This window comes from Oncorhynchus mykiss, chromosome 10 (genome assembly GCF_057628025.1).
Source record: "Oncorhynchus mykiss isolate SJ-2025 chromosome 10, ASM5762802v1, whole genome shotgun sequence".
Classification (NCBI taxonomy): Eukaryota; Metazoa; Chordata; class Actinopteri; order Salmoniformes; family Salmonidae; genus Oncorhynchus; species Oncorhynchus mykiss.
This window is the reverse complement of record NC_143031.1, coordinates 28,315,747-28,336,904: the sequence shown is the minus strand read 5'-3', so window position 1 is coordinate 28,336,904 and position 21,158 is coordinate 28,315,747. Positions and strand designations below refer to the sequence as shown.

The 21,158-nt window shown below is 43.6% G+C and overlaps 1 protein-coding gene across 1 annotated transcript; it reads left to right on the top strand.

Moving 5' to 3' along the window:
* Nucleotides 1-2,869: 2,869 nt before the first annotated feature.
* Nucleotides 2,870-6,090, top strand: LOC110533597 (membrane-associated progesterone receptor component 1). The gene is made up of 3 exons (XM_021617966.3): nt 2,870-3,247; nt 3,997-4,152; nt 4,647-6,090. The coding sequence occupies exons 1-3, from the start codon at nt 2,893-2,895 to the stop codon at nt 4,739-4,741; spliced, it is 606 nt and encodes a 201-aa protein (XP_021473641.2). The 5' UTR covers nt 2,870-2,892; the 3' UTR covers nt 4,742-6,090.
* The last annotated feature ends 15,068 nt before the right edge of the window (nt 6,091-21,158 follow it).

Below are 21,158 nucleotides of genomic sequence, written 5' to 3'. Positions count from 1 at the left end.
GATTGGTGGTGCTGCAGAGATGGTTGTCCTTCTGGAAGGTTCTCCCATCTCCACAGAGGAACTCTAGAGCTCTGTCAGAGTGGCCATCAGGTTCTTGGTCACCTTCCTGACCAAGGCCCTTCTCCCCCGTTTGCTCAGTTTGGCCGGGCGTCCAGCTCTAGGAAGAGTATTGGTGGTTCCAAACATCTTCCATTTAAGAATGATGGAGGCCACTGTGTCTTGGGCCTTCAATGCTGCAGAAATGTTTCGGTAACTATCCCCAGATCTGTGCCTAGACACAATCCCGTCTCTGAGTTCTACAGGCAATTCCTTCATCCTCATGGCTTGGTTTTTGCTCTGACAGGCACTGTCAACGGTGGGTATATAGACAGGCGTGTGCCTTTCCAAATCATGTCCAATCAATTTTCAATCATGTGACAGTGCATGTCAGAGCCAAGTTGTATGGAAACAAGTTCAATGAAAACAGGATGCACCTGTGCTCAATTTCAAGTAGCACAGCAAAGGGGCTGAATACTTATGTAAATCAGGTATTTCTGTTTTTAATTTTTAATAAATTTGCCAACATTTCTAAAACCTGTTTTCACTTTGTCATTATGGGGTATTGTATGTACATTGCTGAGGATTTGTATTTATTTCATACATTTTAGAATAAGGCTGCAACATAACAAAATGTGAAAAAAGTCAAGGAGTTTGAGTACTTTCTGAAGGCACTGTATATCAATATTTGTGCATAAAGTCTGTTCCCACCACCATTTCTCGCATAATTAATTTTACATACATAAAAAGATCTCACCATGTCGAACAAACAAATTATCGGATTGGATTTTTGTCCATCCTCCCCTGATTCAGAATATATCATTTTCATAGTCATGGCACACATTGTGTAAGCGCTATTGAAGATTGATAGGGGGTATATAGGTGTAGGTGTAGGGTTAGTTGGTGGTGCATACTTAATCCTTTCCCTCCTTCCTTTTCTATTTTTGTATCACAAAATGTAAAGTGATTGACCACACAGTACCGCACAGTAGGTGGCGGCATGCACAAACAAAGTGTGCGAACGCCATGATGCCAAAGAAGACAGTCCTGCTATCAAATATTATATATGAACACTGACGGAAGATGGCGGAAACAGAGGTCTTGTTTGAAACTGCTAGTGAGTCGAGTGAAGCTAATAGTACAGAAAGTGAGAATGAGTGGGTTACAGTGGTGAAGACAACTGTTAGAGTTGCGTCAATTCGAATCTGGTATCAGGATAAATATGACAATGAGTCACCGATTGTATACTATGTATTTTTTATTAGCTAAGCAATAAGTGGTAAATGCAATTTTCGTATATATGGGCTCTCTGTCCCACCTCGCAGGGCAAACAGAGAACTGACAGGATGTATGTAAACAGTATTCTTTATACTGTGATAGACATAGTCCCAACCCGTCTGCTGGCCTATTACAGTAGAGGCTGGGCGTGGTTTAAACTTGCTCAGCCTATTGCAGGCGCTCAGGCGGGTCCCTGCCTCTTTGCGCTTATGTTGATTGATGTAACTGTTGCTGTGAAGAACATCCATGCGCTCATGCTCGATACCGTAGAAAGGCCCATGGCCCTGAAACTGTTAACAATGTTTCAAGTCAGTTATGTTGCATGACACCTATATACATCCACACAAGCCAACAGCAGATAATATTAAATCACATATATGGTAGCGGGCTATAGTGCATAACACAGAAACCTCATACAAGGGGAAACAAGAGAAGTAACGCTATGTTGGAAAAGAGGAAACCACGAGACCCGTTTTTGGTCGGAGTCAATAGTTTTGGATGAATGCTACTTGGGAAATCCGCTTAACTTCTCCAGGAAAATCTGGAATGTGTTAGAAGAAAGTGTGGAGTCGGTGAGAGTCACAAGAAGTGGTCTTTTTTAGATTTCTTGTGTGTCTGCAGAGCAGAAGATGCGTGTGATAAGACTCAAAAAGATATCTGACTGTATTGTTTACTGCATGGATTTCTGTAGCAAGGCGCCTATCTAGGGGGGTATTTCTGGGGTGGCGCAAGAAATAAAGGCAGAGGATATAACTGAAGACATTGATGGAGTGGTTGGTGCACGTTGATTCACCTGTATGGTGGATGGAGAAAGGAAGTTAACTTCATCCATGCTACTGTTCTTTGGTGAAGAGTCTCTTCCTTGTCATAAAGTTAGGATTCATGAGATACCCTGTAAGAGCTTTTGTGCACAAGCCCCTGTCATAAATGTAAAATATCTGGTAATGTGTCAAGTGTGTGCAGAAGGATAGAATATCATATGCCAGATGAAGGGAAATGCTGCAACTGTTGAGGTGAACATCTCCAGGAATTATTGGAGTGCCCTGTTAAGGTGAAGGAGAATGAGGTGGCAAGGGTAAGGAGTGTCCAGCGTGCCTCCTATCTGGAGGCGGTGAAAAAAATCGGAAGGAACGAGTAGCAGGGTAAAAGCAATTGTAGTAGAGCCACCAAAACCAGTGAAGGTGTCCCATCAACTGAGAGAGTGAAATGCTACATGTTAAAAGGTGGACTCTGTATTATTTATTGCAATGGTCATAAACTGTACAGCACAAGCGGAGAAAAAGTTTAAGAAAATTGGAATCGTGAATGCCGCTAAATGTTTTTTAGGTCTGTGATTTCACAGTGCAATAAATCCTGTCGGTGAATGTAGCCCCATCACAGGCCCCTGAGCATGTGTAGGGATATATTTTAGAGTGGACTGTGATTGAAGAAGTATGATTTAATTTAAAAAAAAACATTTAAAAAATAGTTGACGTGTTTTGTTTTGTATGATGTCGTTTTCCCCGTTTCCCGATGTTTTTTTTTGTTTCTATTCAATACCCCGTCCAGCTGGTGGCGGTAGTGTACCATAAACATTGGATGCCAATCGCGTTAACCCCGTCAAAGAAGATACCGAAGAAGAACCATACAGCGATAAACATGGCTGATACAAAGGGAGCAGATGAAACTACTCCAGGAGTTTTGCAGGAAATGTTCACGTCTCCGTTGAATTTGAGTCTGCTTGGCCTCTGCATATTTCTTTTGTACAAAATCTTCCGCGGAGACACGCCTACAGATATGGGCGAGGTTGAGGAACCTCTGCCTAAATTCAAGAAAAGAGATTTCACGTTAGCGGAGCTACAACCGTACGATGGCCTGCAAAATCCAAGAATTCTTATGTCTGTCAATTCAAAGGTGTTCGATGTTACCAGAGGAAAGACATTCTACGGGCCAGGTAAAATAAGTTGCAGGCTATTTGTGCTCATGTGGCGCAACACCAGCTATTGCTGCTCAAATGAATGGTTGGCGCAACCGTAGCTAACTGTCTTGCTGGTCAGTCAGTTTTATTCTTAGACTTGTTACTTTGTCTATTGGATTATGTGTATTTTTTTGTATCTCGAAGTTGTTGCATTGGAACTACGACCTTCTAAAACGCCACATCCCCTTCTTTATGAATCACACGCTAACTGGCGTGTTCATCCGAGTTGGCACAATGGCATGTAACGTTAACCTCTCACCAAGTTGATTGATCCTTTACTGTCACACAACCCCCGAAGAACACCCTCCCTTAAAATGTCTAGAAATTGCATATCTGCTCAGTCTGTATTGAGGTGTGTGCTTGTTGCCTTCATGCTATGCTAGGTTGACACAGGTGAATGCCTTGCACAAAGGTTGAATGTTCAATTCAGCAAGACCATATGGTTGCACAAAAAAATATATTGTTGAGGAATATTGTAAAGCAGTACTAGCTCTCATTTAAAGGATTCAGTCTGTACCTTCTGTCAGTCTCAACATTAGAATAGAGGACTTGTTGTTAGGGGGGCTTATCTTTGAAGCCATCATAAGCTGCTGTATGTATGTTGGAGAGCATGTGGAATTTAATTAGCAGATAAATAAAATTGCTATTTTCTGTCTTCACAATCACATTTTAGTTTATAAAAATATTTGGCTGAATTTCAAATCAATCTGTGTGATGTTTTCCAGAGGGTCCTTATGGAGTGTTTGCTGGTAAAGATGCCTCCAGGGGCCTGGCCACCTTCTGTCTGGAGAAGGAGGCCCTGAAAGAGACCTACGACGACCTCTCGGACCTCAACGCCATGCAACAGGAAAGCCTCAATGAATGGGAGACCCAGTTCATTCGTGAGTTGATGCAGGAGTTGGTAGTAGTTGCTACAAAGCACGCACCCACTAATCACTCAACAGGGCAAGTTGTTGATGCATCACACAGCTTTGATTACCCGTAGAACTATTGGTGTTTAAAATGTATGTCTATGTGCTTCAGGGAATAACTTGTCTTGTGGTGGTCCAGTCTTTTTGTGCTTAAGTCAACTACTGTGTTCCTCTTGTATGACTTGGCAACGATAGAAGAGTTGGCTACATCGCATACAAAAATATGGTACCATGCCAGGGGATAAGATAATGCTACTTTGCATCAAAATTCATCTGTTAGATACACTTTCATCTACATTACATTGAATACTGCTTTAAATTTAAACCCACACATGGGAGTCTTTTATTTGTAATATTTTTTGGACAAGGCTGTTCTCCACCCAGTGATTATCATGTTCTTGAGATGGTCTCTGTTGTCTGAAGGGCCCTGAGGGACTCAGTAATTTTCATCTTTCCTTTCACAGAAAAGTATGACTACGTTGGGAAACTTCTGAAACCTGGAGAAGAACCCACAGAGTACACGGATGACGAGGAGGTCAAGGACAAAAAGATGGACTAGAACTCACGAGTGCACAAGGGAAAATACAGATGCCTTAATTTTTCAGGATAATGTTATGCATATTGCCTTGCGTTGCAGCCATTGAGCGAAATGCTTTCTCCTGTATGGTTTTTGTATTATGTCATTGTCATGGACCACCTCTTATGCTAATTTCATATGCCATTGACCTTCATTAACCTAAAATACACTTGATTTTGGTAAAGGTTAGAATAATTATTGAATACTATACTGTCTTTGAAGTTATACAGGTAGTATTAGTTGTAATGTAGAGGCTGTTGGAGGATCTATTACTGTAGCTCAGTGTTCATTCTGGCTCTCTTCTAGATGGTAATTTTGACTAAAATATTGTCTTAGTCTCGTTTTTGTCATTTGTATAATCATTAAGTCTAGTTATTGTCAATTATAGAAACAGTTGGCCATTTTAGTCAACTAAATGCTCTTTCGTTTTAGTCACATCACATTTGTGTGTGTCAACCTATAGTAAACATACATAACTGACTTCCATGTGTACAAATCTATATAGCCTTGTCCTACCAACAGTTTTCTGCATAACATATTCCCAACAGCAAAAATATGACTAATATATGTAACAGTTATCTGGGTGTGTAAATTCCTAATTGAGCCTACATGATATTGAGCATTGCATGCAAAACAGACACACACAAGCGCAGAGAGAGTGTGTAACACAATCACCAGATGATGCCGCAAAGTAATATGGGTTGGTTGCTCCTCCGTCACTCGGTTGTGTCATTTCCGTTATCAACGTTCCACTGCCACATTGATGTCCAAAAGTAGAACGGGCTAATTACTATTTCACCCAGTGATTTAGTCAAGTCACTCAACCTCAAGTTGGGATCGAGTCCGAATCACCAGTGGTCGAGTCCTGGTCCAAGTGTTCAAGTTTGAGTCACTGGGTCCACATTAACTCAAAGTTATTAACCCAGTCAGATATATAGTGTAGTGGCAAGATGGATTTAGTCAACTTGTTTGCTACTCATTTACCATTATTTTTGTGCCATCGACTGTTTGGTAGTGTTACCAGGGCCACTTTCATTTTCAAAACATTCTTGAATGTTACAAATAGAAGTTCCATTAGAGTCAACGTTATTTCTTATTCAACATGTCAGAGGCATTTTTGTTCTACATAGCCTATTTTTATCTGAATGTTACTGAATGTGGACCTGCCGGACACGCCCTAATTTGTTGGCTATAACTAGGTATTGAAGTAACATCACTGAAGGTGTAGCGTTAACAAATGGTTAAAGGTCTGGTCTGCAAGTAGCCTAGTTTAAGAACGGCCGCTTTGGTTTAATGAATGTAAAATGCCAATAAACAATAGAAAAACGTTGCGCCGGTATTAAGGGTCATATCTTTTGAGCAGTAATGGCTAGAATCAAGTAGTTTTCTCTGAGGAAAAGAGATTTGGCTAGTACGTTGGCCTCAGAACCTGGCTATAAAATGCAGTGGGAGAAGTGGGAGGGTTGAGCGAGACCACAAATTCAAAAATGTTTCTATACTCAAGGGAGAGAAACATAGCTCAACAGTTTTACTATTAAACTTAATGCTGCTATTCTTTTATTTTTGTAAAGCATCTTGTGTTTGTTAACCAGGCAAAAGGTATCTTACTAGAAGGCTGGTGGGGACTTGTTAGCTATGGGGAAGCAAGAGAGTCGTCTGCACAATCTGTATAATCAGTGGCGGAGCCAAAGCAGCGCATGTCTACCCACACTCATTGCTTGTTCCCACGCAGCTCACCAGCTGATGTAGGCTAGGCTGTGTTTGGCGGATGTGGAGCATCCTTCCCAGTGCAGTATAGAACTGCCCTGAGCATCTGTGCTGCAAATATTAATTGTGCTTATCACTGAAAAGCTCTCAATCTTTCCAGAAACTCTTGTCCAATCCATGTAGTAGTCAGATTATAGTCTCACTTTAGTCAACTAAAATGAAAAATCATATTTGTTTAGTTATAGTTTTTTTCAGGGTCTCTTTAGTCAGTTAAAGTATTGTCAATTGCCACTGAAAAATTGGTGTTTGATGAATATTTGAATCACTATTTTTGTTGATGAAATTAACAGCTGTAGCTTGATATGAATTTATTTCCTTTTTTTGTAATCTTGATGACCACAGATGTTCAATTACACAGAAACTGATAATGTTCTATCACCATTTTTCATTAAAGTATCCATAAAAAATGTCTGAATTGGCCATTCTGAGTGATCCATCACTTAGTGTAGCTAAACATCACATACTCTGACTGTACTGCAGCTAGTGTTTCTCATATGCGTTAGAGAAGTAAATGCTTGATATACTTAGTCTAGCATTCACTTTCAGCATAACTTTGTAATAACACAATTGGTTGGATATTTTCACATACTACTAGTGTATGGCTTGCACTGGATGAAGTAGGTTTTTGGATGTTCATACTGTAGCTCACATTTTTTCAAAATGTCAAGTGAACTAAGGCTGCTGCCTGTATGCATTCTGTATGGCAAATACTCCCAGGAATGGGCCAGAACCTGGACTCGAATACCAGTAGACACAGGAAGGGAACACTACAAAATCCATTACTAAGGAATGTCATTGTCTGTGATCATGAGACTGATATTTTGATATGATAAATAAATCTCCCCAAATGGATAATCAAACTAAGACATTTTTTCAGTTTTTTTATTGTGTGTGTGAATGCTGGTCATGGGCAAGATATATTCAGTAAACGAATAACAAATATTTGAATACGATGCTAGTGAGGTATTGCTTGATTATGTGCATGATAGCCTCGAGGCCCATAGAGGCGTAGTTTTTCCTGACGTATATGATTCTGTGCATGACACTCGGCTGAAATAATAAAAGGGGTTTAGGGTACAATTCCGTTACATTATTATCACAATGTCAAAGAAGAGAACCTGATTATTACACTATTGCACTTCAAACAAGAAACACAAACTAAATTGCACAACTGCCATCTTAACTGGGACCTTTCTTGCCTTCCTTGATGCAAAGTCATCAATAACATCCTCATAAGAAATCTTCCCAGCAATTGCATGTTTAATACTGATGACGGCAATGCCACTAAGGTGTTCCTGTGACATGGTGGACCTCAGGTAGGATTTGATGAGTTTCAGCTCTGAAAAGCTCCTCTCTGCTTCAGCTACGGTCACTGGAAGAGTAAGACATATTCTGAGAGCAGTCCACAAATTTGGATACATTTCTGGAGCTCCCTTTCATGTATTAATATCAGCAGCTCAAGCAGGGTCAAGGTCTTCGATGGAAAGTCAAGCAAGTTCTTCAGTTCCTGTGCAAGCTCTCTGCCGTCCAAGTCTGAGTGTTCTTTATAGTGCAGTGTCATACTAGGGGCCTCACATTGTTCTGTCAGCTCCTTATTTGAGAGACTTTGGAAGGTTGACAGCACTCCAAACTTCTCTCCCACATTTACCAATCTGGAAAATCTTTCCTGAAGGGCTGAGGTTGCTGCATCCACAACAACATTGAAAAATGTCACCTCCAGCTTCTTCAGGGCATCACTATTAACCCTCCCACCTTGTCTCAGTCCACATCTTCAAAGTGATGTCCACGTTTTTTCAGGATGGCCCATCACTGTGTGGAGGCTGAGGACAAGGTGTACAGTTTGTGTAAGATGCCAAAGTAACCTGTGGCATCGACAACACTTTTAACAGCATCAGCCACAACCAGGTTCAATGTGTAAGCCCCACATGGCACAAATAGAGCTCTTGGATTAATTTACAGGAGTCTGGCTTGGACACCTTTGTTTTTGCCTCTCATGTTGGCCTCATTCTCATAAGACTATCCTCTGCAGTCCTCAAAAGTAATTTTTAGCTCCTCTAATCTTTTGAGAATCATGGATGCCAAATGTTGGAACGTGGACTCTTCTGCCTCTAAAAAACCCATATAATGTTCCTTTACTTGGGCTCCTCCTTCAGTGACACAATTCTAATCACAACTGACAACTGTTCAGTGTGGCTGACATCTGAGGTGCAATCTAAAATGATAGAGAAGAATTTTCCAACTTGATGTCACTCACCATTATTGAAATGACCTTGCTGCTCAACAAATCAATGAGTTCATTCTGGATTTGGTGGCCAAGGTAGCTGGTGCTGTGACTCCAGGTCCCCTTTTGGACACGGTTAAGGTGCTCTTTCATAACTGGATCAAATTGTGCCGTCAGTTCAACCTCTTTGAGGAAATGTCCATTTGATGAAGAGTACAGTGTTTCTATGTGTCCCCTTAGTGCCAGATTTCTAATAGCCAGAGACTGCACAATTGCAGTCAGACGTGTCAACACCTCTCTCCATCTTATCCTCTCAGCCTCCATAAGTGCCATCTCATGCTTGTCAATTGTTTCCCCTTTTTTGATTCTCATTGCCAGTTCTTTCCATGTTTTCATGCAGTTTTGGTGTTTTTGACTGCTGTTGTGTGAAGTCAAATCAAATCAAATTGATTTATATAGCCCTTCGTACATCAGCTGATATCTCAAAATGCTGTACAGAAACCCAGCCTAAAACCCCACAGCAAGCAATGCAGGTGTAGAAGCACGGTGGCTAGGAAAAACTCCCTAGAAAGGCCAAAACCTAGGAAGAAACCTAGAGAGGAACGAGGCTATGAGGGGTGGCCACCTCAGGAGTAAATGTCAGTTGGCTTTTCATAGCCGATCATTAAGAGTATCTCTACCACTCCTGCTGTCTCTATAGAGTTGAAAACAGCAGGTCTGGGACAGGTAGCACATCCGGTGAACAGGTCAGGATTCCATAGCTGCAGGCAGAACAGTTTAAACTGGAGCAGCAGCACGGCCAGGTGGACTGGGGACAGCAAGGAGTCATCATGCCAGGTAGTCCTGAGGCATGGTCCTAGGGCTCAGGTCCTCCGAGAGAGAGAAAGAAAGAGAGAAAGAGAGAATTAGAGAGAGCATACTTAAATTCATACAGGACACCGGATAAGACAGGAGAAGTACTCCAGATATAACAAACTGACCCTAGCCCCCCAACTCATAAACTACTGCAGCATAAATACTGGAGGCTGAGACAGGAGGGGTCAGGAGACACTGTGGCCCCATCCGATGATACCTCCGGACAGGGCCAAACAGGAAGGATATAACCCCAGCCACTTTGCCAAAGCACAGCCCCCACACCACTAGAGGGATATCTTCAACCACTAACTTACCATCCTGAGACAAGGCCGAGTATAGCCCACAAAGATCTCCGCCACGGCACAACCCAAGGGGGGGTGCCAACCCAGACAGGAAGATCACATCAGTGACTCAACCCACTCAAGTGACGCACCCCTCCTAGGGACGGCATGAAAGAGCACCAGCAAGCCAGTGACTCAGCCCCTGTAATAGGGTTAGAGGCAGAGAATCCCAGTGGAAAGAGGGGAACTGGCCGGGCAGAGACAGCAAGGCCGGTTCGTTGCTCCAGAGCCTTTCCGTTCACCTTCACACTCCTGGGCCAGACTACACTCAATCATATGACCCACTGAAGAGATGAGTCTTCAGTAAAGACTTAAAGGTTGAGACCGAGTTTGCGTCTCTCACATGGGTAGGCAGACCATTCCATAAAAATGGAGCTCTATAGGAGAAAGCCCTGCCTCCAGCTGTTTGCTTAGAAATTCTAGGGACAATTAGGAGGCCTGCGTCTTGTGACCGTAGCGTACGTGTAGGTATGTACGGCAGGACCAAATCAGAAAGATAGGTAGGAACAAGCCCATGTAATGCTTTGTAGGTTAGCAGTAAAACCTTGAAATCAGCCCTTGCCTTGACAGGAAGCCAGTGTAGGGAGGCTAGCACTGGAGTAATATGATACAATTTTTTGGTTGTAGTCAGGATTCTAGCAGTCGTATTTAGCACTAACTGAAGTTTATTTAGTGCTTTATCCGGGTAGCCGGAAAGTAGAGCATTGCAGTAGTCTAACCTAGAAGTAACAAAAGCATGGATTCATTTTTATGCATCGTTTTTGGACAGAAAGTTTCTGATTTTTGCAATGTTACGTAGATGGAAAAAAGCTGCCTGTCACGCCCTGACCATAGTTTACTTTGTATTTTCTATGTTTTGATTGGTCAGGGTGTGATCTGAGTGGGCATTCTATGTTTCATGTCTTGTTTGTCTATTTCTATGTTCAGCCTGATATGGTTCTCAGTCAGAGGCAGGTGTTCGTCATTGTCTCTGATTGGGAACCATATTTAGGTAGCCTGGGGTTCACTGTGTGTTTGTGGGTGATTGTTCCTGTCTATGTGTTTTTCACCAGATAGGCTGTTTTAGGTTTTCGTTACGTTCTTTATTTTGTAGTGTTTGCATTGATTCGTGTTTTACGTTTGTTCATTAAAACATGGATCGCAATCTACACGCTGCATTTTGGTCCGACTCTCCTTCTCATCAAGAAGACCGTTACAGAATCACCCACCACCAACGGACCAAGCAGCGTGTCAACAGGCAGGAGCAGCGCGAGGAGAAGCGCAATAAGGATTTCTGGACATGGGAGGAAATCCTCGACGGGAGAGGACCCTGGGCTAAACCAGGGGAGTGTAGCCGCACTAAGGTGCAGCGGGAGAAGAAACAACAGGAACAGCCCAAGGAGGAGTACAGTATGGAGTATACTACTTGGGAGGAGATCGACAGGTGGGCGGCCGACCCAGGGAGAGTGCCGGAGCCCGCCTGGGATTCGCTGGAGCAGTGCGAGGAAGGTTACCGTAGAATGGAGGCGGTGAAAGCAGAGAGGCGCTGGTATGAGAAGGCAGCTCGGCGACGCGGATGGAAGCTTGAGAGGCAGCCCCAAAAATTTATTGGGGGGGGGCTAACAGGGAGTATGGCTATGCCAGGTAGGAGACCTGGGCAGACTCCCTGTGCTTACCGGGGGGCTAGAGAGACCGGACAGGCACCGTGTTATGCAGTGGTGCGCACGGTGTCTCCAGTGCGGGTGCATAGCCCGGTGCGGTATATTCCAGCTCCGCGTGTCTGCCGGGCTAGATTGAGCGTCGAGCCTAATGCCATGAAGCCGGCTCTACGCAGCTGGTCCCCAGTGCGTCTCCTTGGGCCGGTTTACATGGCACCAGCCTTGCGCTCGGTGTCTCCGGTTCGCCTGCATAGTCCAGTGCGGGCTATTCCACCTCGCCGCACTGGCAGGGCGACCGTGAGCATTCAACCAGGTAAGGTTGGGCAGGCTCGGTGCTCAAGAGCTCCAGTGCGCCTGCACGGTCCGGTTTTTCCAGTACCACCTCCACACCCCAGCCCTCCGGTAGCAGCTCCCCGCACCAGGCTTCCTGTGCGTGTCCTTGGCCCAGTACCACCAGTGCCAGCACCACGCATCAGGCCTACAGTGCGCCTCGCCTGTCCAGCGCTGTCGGAGTCTCCCGCCTGTTCAGAACTGCCAGTTAGCATAGAGCTGCCAGTTAGCATAGAGCTGCCAGTTAGCATAGAGCTGCCAGTTAGCATAGAGCTGCCAGTTAGCAAGGAGCTGCCAGTTAGCATAGAGCTGCCAGTCTGCAAGGAGCTGCCAGTCTGCAAGGAGCTGCCAGTCTGCAAGGAGCTGCCAGTCTGCAAGGAGCTGCCAGTCTGCAAGGAGCTGCCAGTCTGCATGGAGCTGCCAGTCTGCATGGAGCTGCCAGTCTGCAAGGAGCCGCCAGAGCTGCCTGTCTGCAAGGATGCCGCCAGAGCTGCCTGTCTGCAAGGATGCCGCCAGAGCTGCCAGTCTGCATGGAGCAGCCAGGGCCGCCAGTCAGCATGGAGCAGCCAGGGCCGCCAGTCAGCATGGAGCAGCCAGGGCCGCCAGTCAGCATGGAGCAGCCAGGGCCGCCAGTCAGCATGGAGCAGCCAGGGCCGCCAGTCAGCATGGAGCAGCCAGGGCCGCCAGTCAGCATGGAGCAGCCAGGGCCGCCAGTCAGCATGGAGCAGCCAGGGCCGCCAGTCAGCATGGAGCAGCCAGTCAGCATGGAGCAGCCAGAGCAGCCAGTCAGCATGGAGCAGCCAGAGCTGCCAGTCAGCATGGAGCAGCCAGTCAGCATGGAGCAGCCAGAGCTGCCAGTCAGCATGGAGCAGCCAGTCAGCATGGAGCAGCCAGAGCTACCAGTCATCATGGAGCAGCCAGTCAGCATGGAGCAGCCAGAGCTGCCAGTCGACCAGACTCTTCCAGAGCTGCCAGTCGTCCAGACTCTTCCAGAGCTGCCAGTCGTCCAGACTCTTCCAGAGCTGCCAGTCGTCCAGACTCTTCCAGATCTGCCAGTCGTCCAGACTCTTCCAGATCTGCCAGTCGTCCAGACTCTTCCAGATCTGCCAGTCGTCCAGACTCTTCCAGATCTGCCAGTCGTCCAGACTCTTCCAGATCTGCCAGTCGACCAGACTCTTCCAGATCTGCCAGTCGACCAGACTCTTCCAGATCTGCCAGTCGACCAGACTCTTCCAGATCTGCCAGTCGACCAGACTCTTCCAGATCTGCCAGTCGGCCAGACTCTCCCAGATCTGCCAGTCGGCCAGACTCTCCCAGATCTGCCAGTCGGCCAGACTCTCCCAGATCTGCCAGTCGGCCAGACTCTCCCAGATCTGCCAGTCGGCCAGATTCTCCCAGATCTGCCAGTCGTCCAGATTCTCCCAGATCTGCCAGTCGTCCAGATTCTCCCGGATCCGCCAGTCAGCCAGGATCTTCCGGATCCGCCAGTCAGCCAGGATCTTCCAGAACCGCCAGCCAGCCAGGATCTGCCGGATCTAACCACCTGCCTGAGCTTCTTCTCAGTGCTGAGCTTCTTCTCAGTGCTGAGCTTCCTCTCAGGGCTGAGCTACCCATCTGTCCCGAGTTACCTCTGTCCCGAGCTGTCCCTCTGTCCCATGTTATCATTGTGGTGGGTAACCTATTTAGGGACGTTTAGGAGGGGGATTAAAACTGTCATGGAGTGGGGTCCAGCGCCAGAGCCGCCACCGCGGACAGATGCCCACCCAGACCCTCCCCTATAGGTTCAGGTTTTGCGGCCGGAGTCCGCACCTTGGGGGGGGGGGTACTGTCACGCCCTGACCATAGTTTACTTTGTATTTTCTATGTTTTGATTGGTCAGGGTGTGATCTGAGTGGGCATTCTATGTTTCATGTCTTGTTTGTCTATTTCTATGTTCAGCCTGATATGGTTCTCAGTCAGAGGCAGGTGTTCGTCATTGTCTCTGATTGGGAACCATATTTAGGTAGCCTGGGGTTCACTGTGTGTTTGTGGGTGATTGTTCCTGTCTATGTGTTTTTCACCAGATAGGCTGTTTTAGGTTTTCGTTACGTTCTTTATTTTGTAGTGTTTGCATTGATTCGTGTTTTACGTTTGTTCATTAAAACATGGATCGCAATCTACACGCTGCATTTTGGTCCGACTCTCCTTCTCATCAAGAAGACCGTTACACTGCCCTTGAAACAGTCTTGATATGTTCGTCAAAAGAGAGATCAGGGTCCAGAGTAACGCCGAGGTCCTTCACAGTTTTATTTGAGATGACTGTACATCCATTAAGATTAATTGTCAGATTCAACAGAAGATCTCTTTGTTTCTTGGGACCTAGAACAAGCATCTCTGTTTTGTCCGAGTTTAAAAGTAGAAAGTTTGCAGCCATCCACTTCCTTATGTCTGAAACACAGGCTTCTAGCGAGGGCAATTTTGGGGCTTCACCATGTTTCATTGAAATGTACAGCTGTGTGTCATCCGCATAGCAGTGGAAGTCCCTAGTAAAGTCAGCAAAGTGAAGTCAGCAAAGAGCTTGCATGTTTCCAGTCTGTCAGTCCTGAGTTTGCTAAATTAATTTTCTTCTTAGAAAATAGTTTACAGCAGAAGCAGAAGAGGCTGTTTCTTTCAGATTACACCAACCAACTTTTTTCATCACTCTCATTCCTTGGGAAAACAATGTTAGGTGGTACCTCACTTGGTCCTCTGCAAACTAGCTGTGTCCGAATTCTGTCAGTTAGAACTGATGGCCAGTCAGCAGTGTCTGTAGACAGTGGTTCATCCTCAGCAGCAGGATTTGGTGGGGATGCTGCTACAGGCATTTCTAAAGGAGAGCACATGGGCATTACTTTACACACTTTATTCACAGCATTTATAGTGGTGGAACATCCCACATACAAACCCAGTAATAATAAAACCATCATTGTTACCTACAATATGGAAACTTAAAACATTGCAAAATTTATTTTTACATTTTTTTTATGTTATGCAGGGATGAACACAAACACATGTCTGTGTACACACACACACACATGTGCGTGTGAACACAAACACACCTGAAGAATCCTGCTGGGGAGAAGTGGAAGCAAATGGTTCTTCATCCTCATCCTCAGACAACATTTGTGAAAACACCTGTGTGGCTGAGGAGGTTGATGGCTCCTCATCCTGGCCAGTGCCAGAGGGTGTTCCAAAATATTTTAGAAGTGCCCCTGAATTTGCAGTTAAATACAGTATATGAGTCTGACACCCTAAATACATTTGTTGCACAATTAAATATACATGTCATTATGCACAATTTATCAAACTTTCAGAATAGAAACCAAATGAACCATACAACCTCCTTGGCTAATTCTAGGCATTAGACACCCCAATATATCACAAAAGATACAAAATATCAGCATAATATAGACTTCTTTTAAGTTAGCCTACAGCATTGGAAATTCCCCTCACTGAGCTCAGGACCTAGTCAATACAATCACAGAAAACCTTTATGATGTCACCTCAATGAAAGTTAACCAAATCAATAATGTGCTAGTTAGGTTGTAATCGTTTTTCTGCAGGCTACACACATTATCATGATGAAACTGTTTGAAATATATTGTCGCCCTATGTGTAATATCATAGCAAGCAACATAGGCAAAAAAAAAAATGTTATACTAGCCTATTTTATTATAATAATTATAATGCATAATATTATACTCATAAAGAGATGACATAGCTGCATACCTTTATCTTTTGGACGTTTCTCCTCTTCTTCTTTCCCCCTTTTTCTTAACTGGGCACCTGATGGCTTAGACCTTTTCTTATCCATTTGTGTTGATTTGGCACTTGAGCATCAATACATTGCCCATCCCCCAACACTGTCAACAAAGAGTCAAGACTAAACCAATTCACCTTGGTGGTGTGCAGACTGGTTTTATATTATTCTTAATGATTTCGCACAAACTAGAAAAAATGCAACAACATGTCTGTGAAACTATATATTCACAGTATTGTGAAGGAATTGTGGTTTATTTGGTAGCATTTTGTAGTGTACTGTATAAAGTTAGAGGTGCTATTTGATAGATAGATTCCCCCGCTCCCCCTACCTCGGGCTTCCAGTGAGGAGACCTGAGGTCAACCTGCCCCCACCCCCCTCCCCATCTCGTACTTATCGATGAGTGGGAGACCTTCCCAGACAGTAGCCTGCCTAGCCCACAAACTAGAATCAGGGCCACACGGTGACATGAGATCATTGACGTGACGTGCAAATGAGCGATAGAAAACCGATTGCACAAATGTCATCATTCCAAAAAAATTGGTGCGGGGCGCCCCGTGCTGCCCCTGGCAAGATGTCGACCTGGGCGGCTGCCCATGTCACCCATACCTAAATCCGCCACTGATAGGAATACAGATGTGCATCTCTTGGTCACCAATACCTTAAAAAAAAGGTAGGGGCGTGGATCAGAAAACCAGTCAACATCTGGTGTGACCACCACTTGCCTCATGCAGCGTGACACATATTCTTCGCATAGATGTGATCAGGCTGTTGTTTGTGACATGTTTAATGTTGTCCCACACTTTAATGGCTGTGCGAAGTTGCTGGATTTTGACGGGAACGTTGAACACGCTGTTGTACATGTCGATCGGCCATGGAACATGTCGGTCATGGAAGAACTGAGACATTTTCAGGTTCCAGGAGTTGTGTACACATCCGTGCAACACTATCATGCTGAAACATGAGGTGATGGCGGAGGATGAATGGCAGGACAATGGGCCTCGGGATCTCATCACGTTATCTCTGTGCATTCAAATTGCCATCGATAAAATGCAATTGTGTTTGCTGTTCGTGGCTTATGCCTGCCAGTACCATAACCCCACCGCCACCAAGGGGCACTCTGTTCACAATGTTGACAACAGCAAACTGCTCGCCCACATGGTACAGTTAAAACTAGGATTCATCCGTGAAGGGCACACTTCTCCAGAGTGCCAGTGGCCATCGAAGTTGAGCCTTTGCGATTACGAGCCAAACTGCAGTCAGGTCAAGACCCTGGAGAGGACGACGAACACGCAGATGAGCTTCCCTGAGAAGGTTTCTGATAGTTTGTGCAGAAATTATTCCGTTGTGTAAACCCACATTTTCTTCAGCTGTCCAGGTGGGTGGTCTCAGACAATTCTGCAGGTGAAAAAGCCAAATGTTGGCTGGCGTGGTTAAACGTGGTCTGTGGTTGTGAGGCCGATTGGACATACTGCCACATTCTCTTAAACAACGTCGGAGGCAGCTTATTGTAGAGAAATTAACATTAAATTTTCTGGCAACAGCTCTGTTGAACTGTTTATGTCAATTGCACGCTCCCTCAAAACTTGAGACTTCGGTGGCATTGTGTTGCGTGAAAAAACTGCACATGCCAGAGTGGCCTTTTATTGTCCCCAGCACAAGGTGAATCTATAATGATCATGCTGTTTAATCAGCTTCTTGATATGCCACACCTGTCAGGTGGATGGATTATCTTGTCAATGGAGAAATGCTCACTAACAGAGATGTAAACAAATTTGTGCACAACATTTTAGAGAAATTAGCTTATTGTGTATGGAACATTTCTGGGATCTTTTATTTCAACTCATGAAACATGGGGCCAACACCTATTATAAAAACCCTAGATTGCTGATGTTTATTGGCCAATGAGAGGCTTTGAAGCCACCGGTCGGCCATATTGGCACTCTTTAGAAAATCTGTCCTCCATGGAATTGAATGGAAATCTACAGTATTTTATTAAAATGTTTCAATAACAAAATTACTTATTTTTTGTTGTTATAGTGGGGACAGTAACATTTGTACTTTTAATTTTTTTTAGCTCATATAATATAATTTTGAAGTACACATGTCTGTAATAGAATAAACGTGGCAAAAACCAATGTAGACGTTAGTAAATGCGTTTCTATAGCATCCAAATTATTTTTTACAACGGTGGGGTTGTGCCAAGATGGAAGCACGGTGGCTCCAAAACAGCATCCCCTGGAATTCATCTAGTTTATATATATAAACTATTAGTATAAACCCTTGATGACTGACAGGGGGAGCTGTTTTGATGCCACCGTGCAGCCATTTTGAAAAATTCTTCCTTAGTTGTTAATTTTCTCAAAATCTAAAGCCACAACCTAGATTCTACCATGGCTGAATTCCAAACACGTAAAAGACACACTTTCTGCCCTCAGCCCTCAAATTAAGTGTACACTTCTGATGACGTATCATGACGTATGATGAGTTGATTCTTGCAGGGCAAGGGGTGAGGGAAGAATCAATTAATTTTAAATGGATCGCCGTTATCCGGAAATGTGTCACTCGTTCATCCCACGGTTGTGTTTTCAGTCATCGTGAAACCGCCGGTAGCTGTTGTGTGTGCTTTATATGTGCTACAGTCAATTATGATTGCATTTCATATTTTGTCTAGAAGACAACACATTCACAGACATCGAATGCTAGCCATCCGACAATATCAGGTAAATTGAAAATTACAATGTATAAGTGTGACTGTCATGGAAATGTGTATGTGCTAGCTAATGTTTCCAAAAGCTAACCAAAAGAAAACATCATTACTTTTGCGTTACGTTATGTTGTGCCAACATGTGCATTAGTGTAACTGCTTACTGACTGTACACTGTAACGGTACTGCACGATTGTAGGGTTTACCTCCCTCATCTTAAACGGCACTGAGCGCCACTGTACTGTACCAAAGATTTTTATAACTAAACCAAGATAGACCACAGCCCATTGTTTCAAGCTCGAACAAATGAGTCATAGTGGGCAGAACAAGCAAAGAGGTGGGCAGTGCCAAGCACGAACTAGCGAGATCCTATTGGTGCATTGTAGCATATATTTGCATATTTCCATTAGGGAACGCCTACTCTGTGAAGTGCGTGTGTGCAATAACTAAATTCGCCTTTCCACTCCTTTAAAAGAATGCAATTTTTAAAAACTTTAGCAAAGGGTAAAGTTTAGAAGCGGATGCTTCACATTTATACATCCTGTGAAATATCTGTCTAATTTGTCTATCTGTGACTGTACTGTCTTCGCTGTTAATGCACAAAAGCGGAAGTCGCGTCACAGGCTCTCTCTCTCACCTGTTGTTTGGGACTCGGCAGAGGCTAGGTCAGAAATATTAGTGAAAGGTATCTCTGGTGTGCTTGTAGCCCAAAGGCTACAATAAGAATGTGCACTGTTGGGGGACCGGAGTTGGGAACCACTGTGATAATGGGATTTATTCATGTGAATGATTAGAATATTCCACCCTGAAACCATATAATTGTATGAAATTGATTAGAATCATGATGAAATTGATTCGAATCATGAGATTATTCTAACGGTGTGTGTGGTTTTAGTCAGTAGAATTATATATCCGTGTGTGTAGGTTATGTCTATTATAGTATCTTAAAAACAGACTGTCTGAGCAAGATTCCGTGCCGACCTTGGCTGGTGGCCACTGAGAGTACTTCCCAGGGTCTCCCTATCTTGAGGGAGGATGGGGAGTAAGTCACGGATTCCCCTAATCTTTGTCGGCTGGGTAGCAGGACATTGTTTGCTAATGTTAGTGTGAATGTGTGTGCGTATGTTAGTGTGAATGTGTGTGCGTGAGAAGTCAGTATAAAATGAATTGTTTTGTACAACAGACCAGCGCTCTCGTAAATAAACTTTCTGACTATCGTAGCTGGGCCTCCGTCTGATTCATTTCAACCAGTTTCTTACAAATTCTGGGCTTCAGGCTGAGTAGTTAATTGAATTGGGTTTATGAACATTGAGAACATAATTCTCGTGACACACTGGCCTACAGTGATGGCATTGCAACGCACCAATTGACATTGTGAATCTGAAGCAGAGAATAGCTGAACTCACACATTGTTTACATATTGTTAAGCTAAATGTTCTCAATTTATAAAGGAGACTAATCATTAAATCAGATTTGGTAAATTGTCTTGTGCTGACATGAAATTGTTTAGTGCAAATCCAACCCTTCTAATCTACATAGTGAAAGGTCTGGAATCAGGAGAGGATGAGATCCTTAGTTTAAAACATACACACAACTACCAAGTTCAATGCCAGACACCTTACTCCCGGAAGGTCTGAGTGCTACTCTGAGGTGCCACTGTGATAATAAAGATAGTTTGCCAAAGACTATCACAACAATTGCATTGTCTATACCAAATGTTTACATTGTAAAACAAGGAAAGAATAGTTAGGCTATAAGAAATACAGTTTATTCAATGGGGCAAGGCAAAGCAGAGATGACACACAAAATATTTTTCATTACATCCATCAATATAGCCTATTATTAAAGTACAGTATGTTTACAATATCATAGTCAATAGTATTTTACATGTTCCTAATTTCATTTTATATATTCATACATGTGTACATAAATACATTACTATGAAACTATGTTTCTGTTTAATCAGCAGATATCGCTACACCCTTCATTTGACACTTTTGTCATGACGACAAGGTGACAGTGTGCTCTACTCATGGCACAACAGAATCATTCAGATTCACAGCATATGACCTTAATTTTGTTTAACTGAGGGATGTCTCCTTTGATATCTGGAGAATGACAAAGTAGTGGAAACTGATGCTGCTGCAGCGTTGCTCATCTTTACAGTGGGAATCCAGACGACATGGTTGTCTTGATAGAGGTCAGCTGGTGGCCCTACATTACATAAACAAATGAAAAGCACACCTGATGTTAGAATACACATTTTTCAGGTCACCTAGAGTGCCTTCAGAAAGTATTCACACCCCTTGACTTTTTCCACATTTTGTTGTGTTACAACCTGCATTTAAAATGGATTCAATTGAGATTTTATGTCACTGGCCTACACACATACCCCATAATGTCAAAGTGGAATTATGTTTTTAGAATTTTTTTAAAATTAGTTTTCAACTAGTATTCAATTAGTATTCAACCCCTGTTATGGAAAGCCTAAATAAGTTCAGGAGTAAAATACACATAATAAGCTGTATGGACAATACTAATGTTTAACATAATTGTTGAATGACTACCTCATCTCTTTACCCCACACATAAAATAAATTCATATTTTATTTGTAACATACCCGTGTTTAGCAGATATTATTGCGGGTGTAGCGAAATGCTTGTGTGTCTAGTTCCAGTAGTGCAGTAATATCTAACAAGTAATATCTATCAATACACACAATCTAAAGTAAAGGAATACATATTTGGATGAGCAATGTCAGTA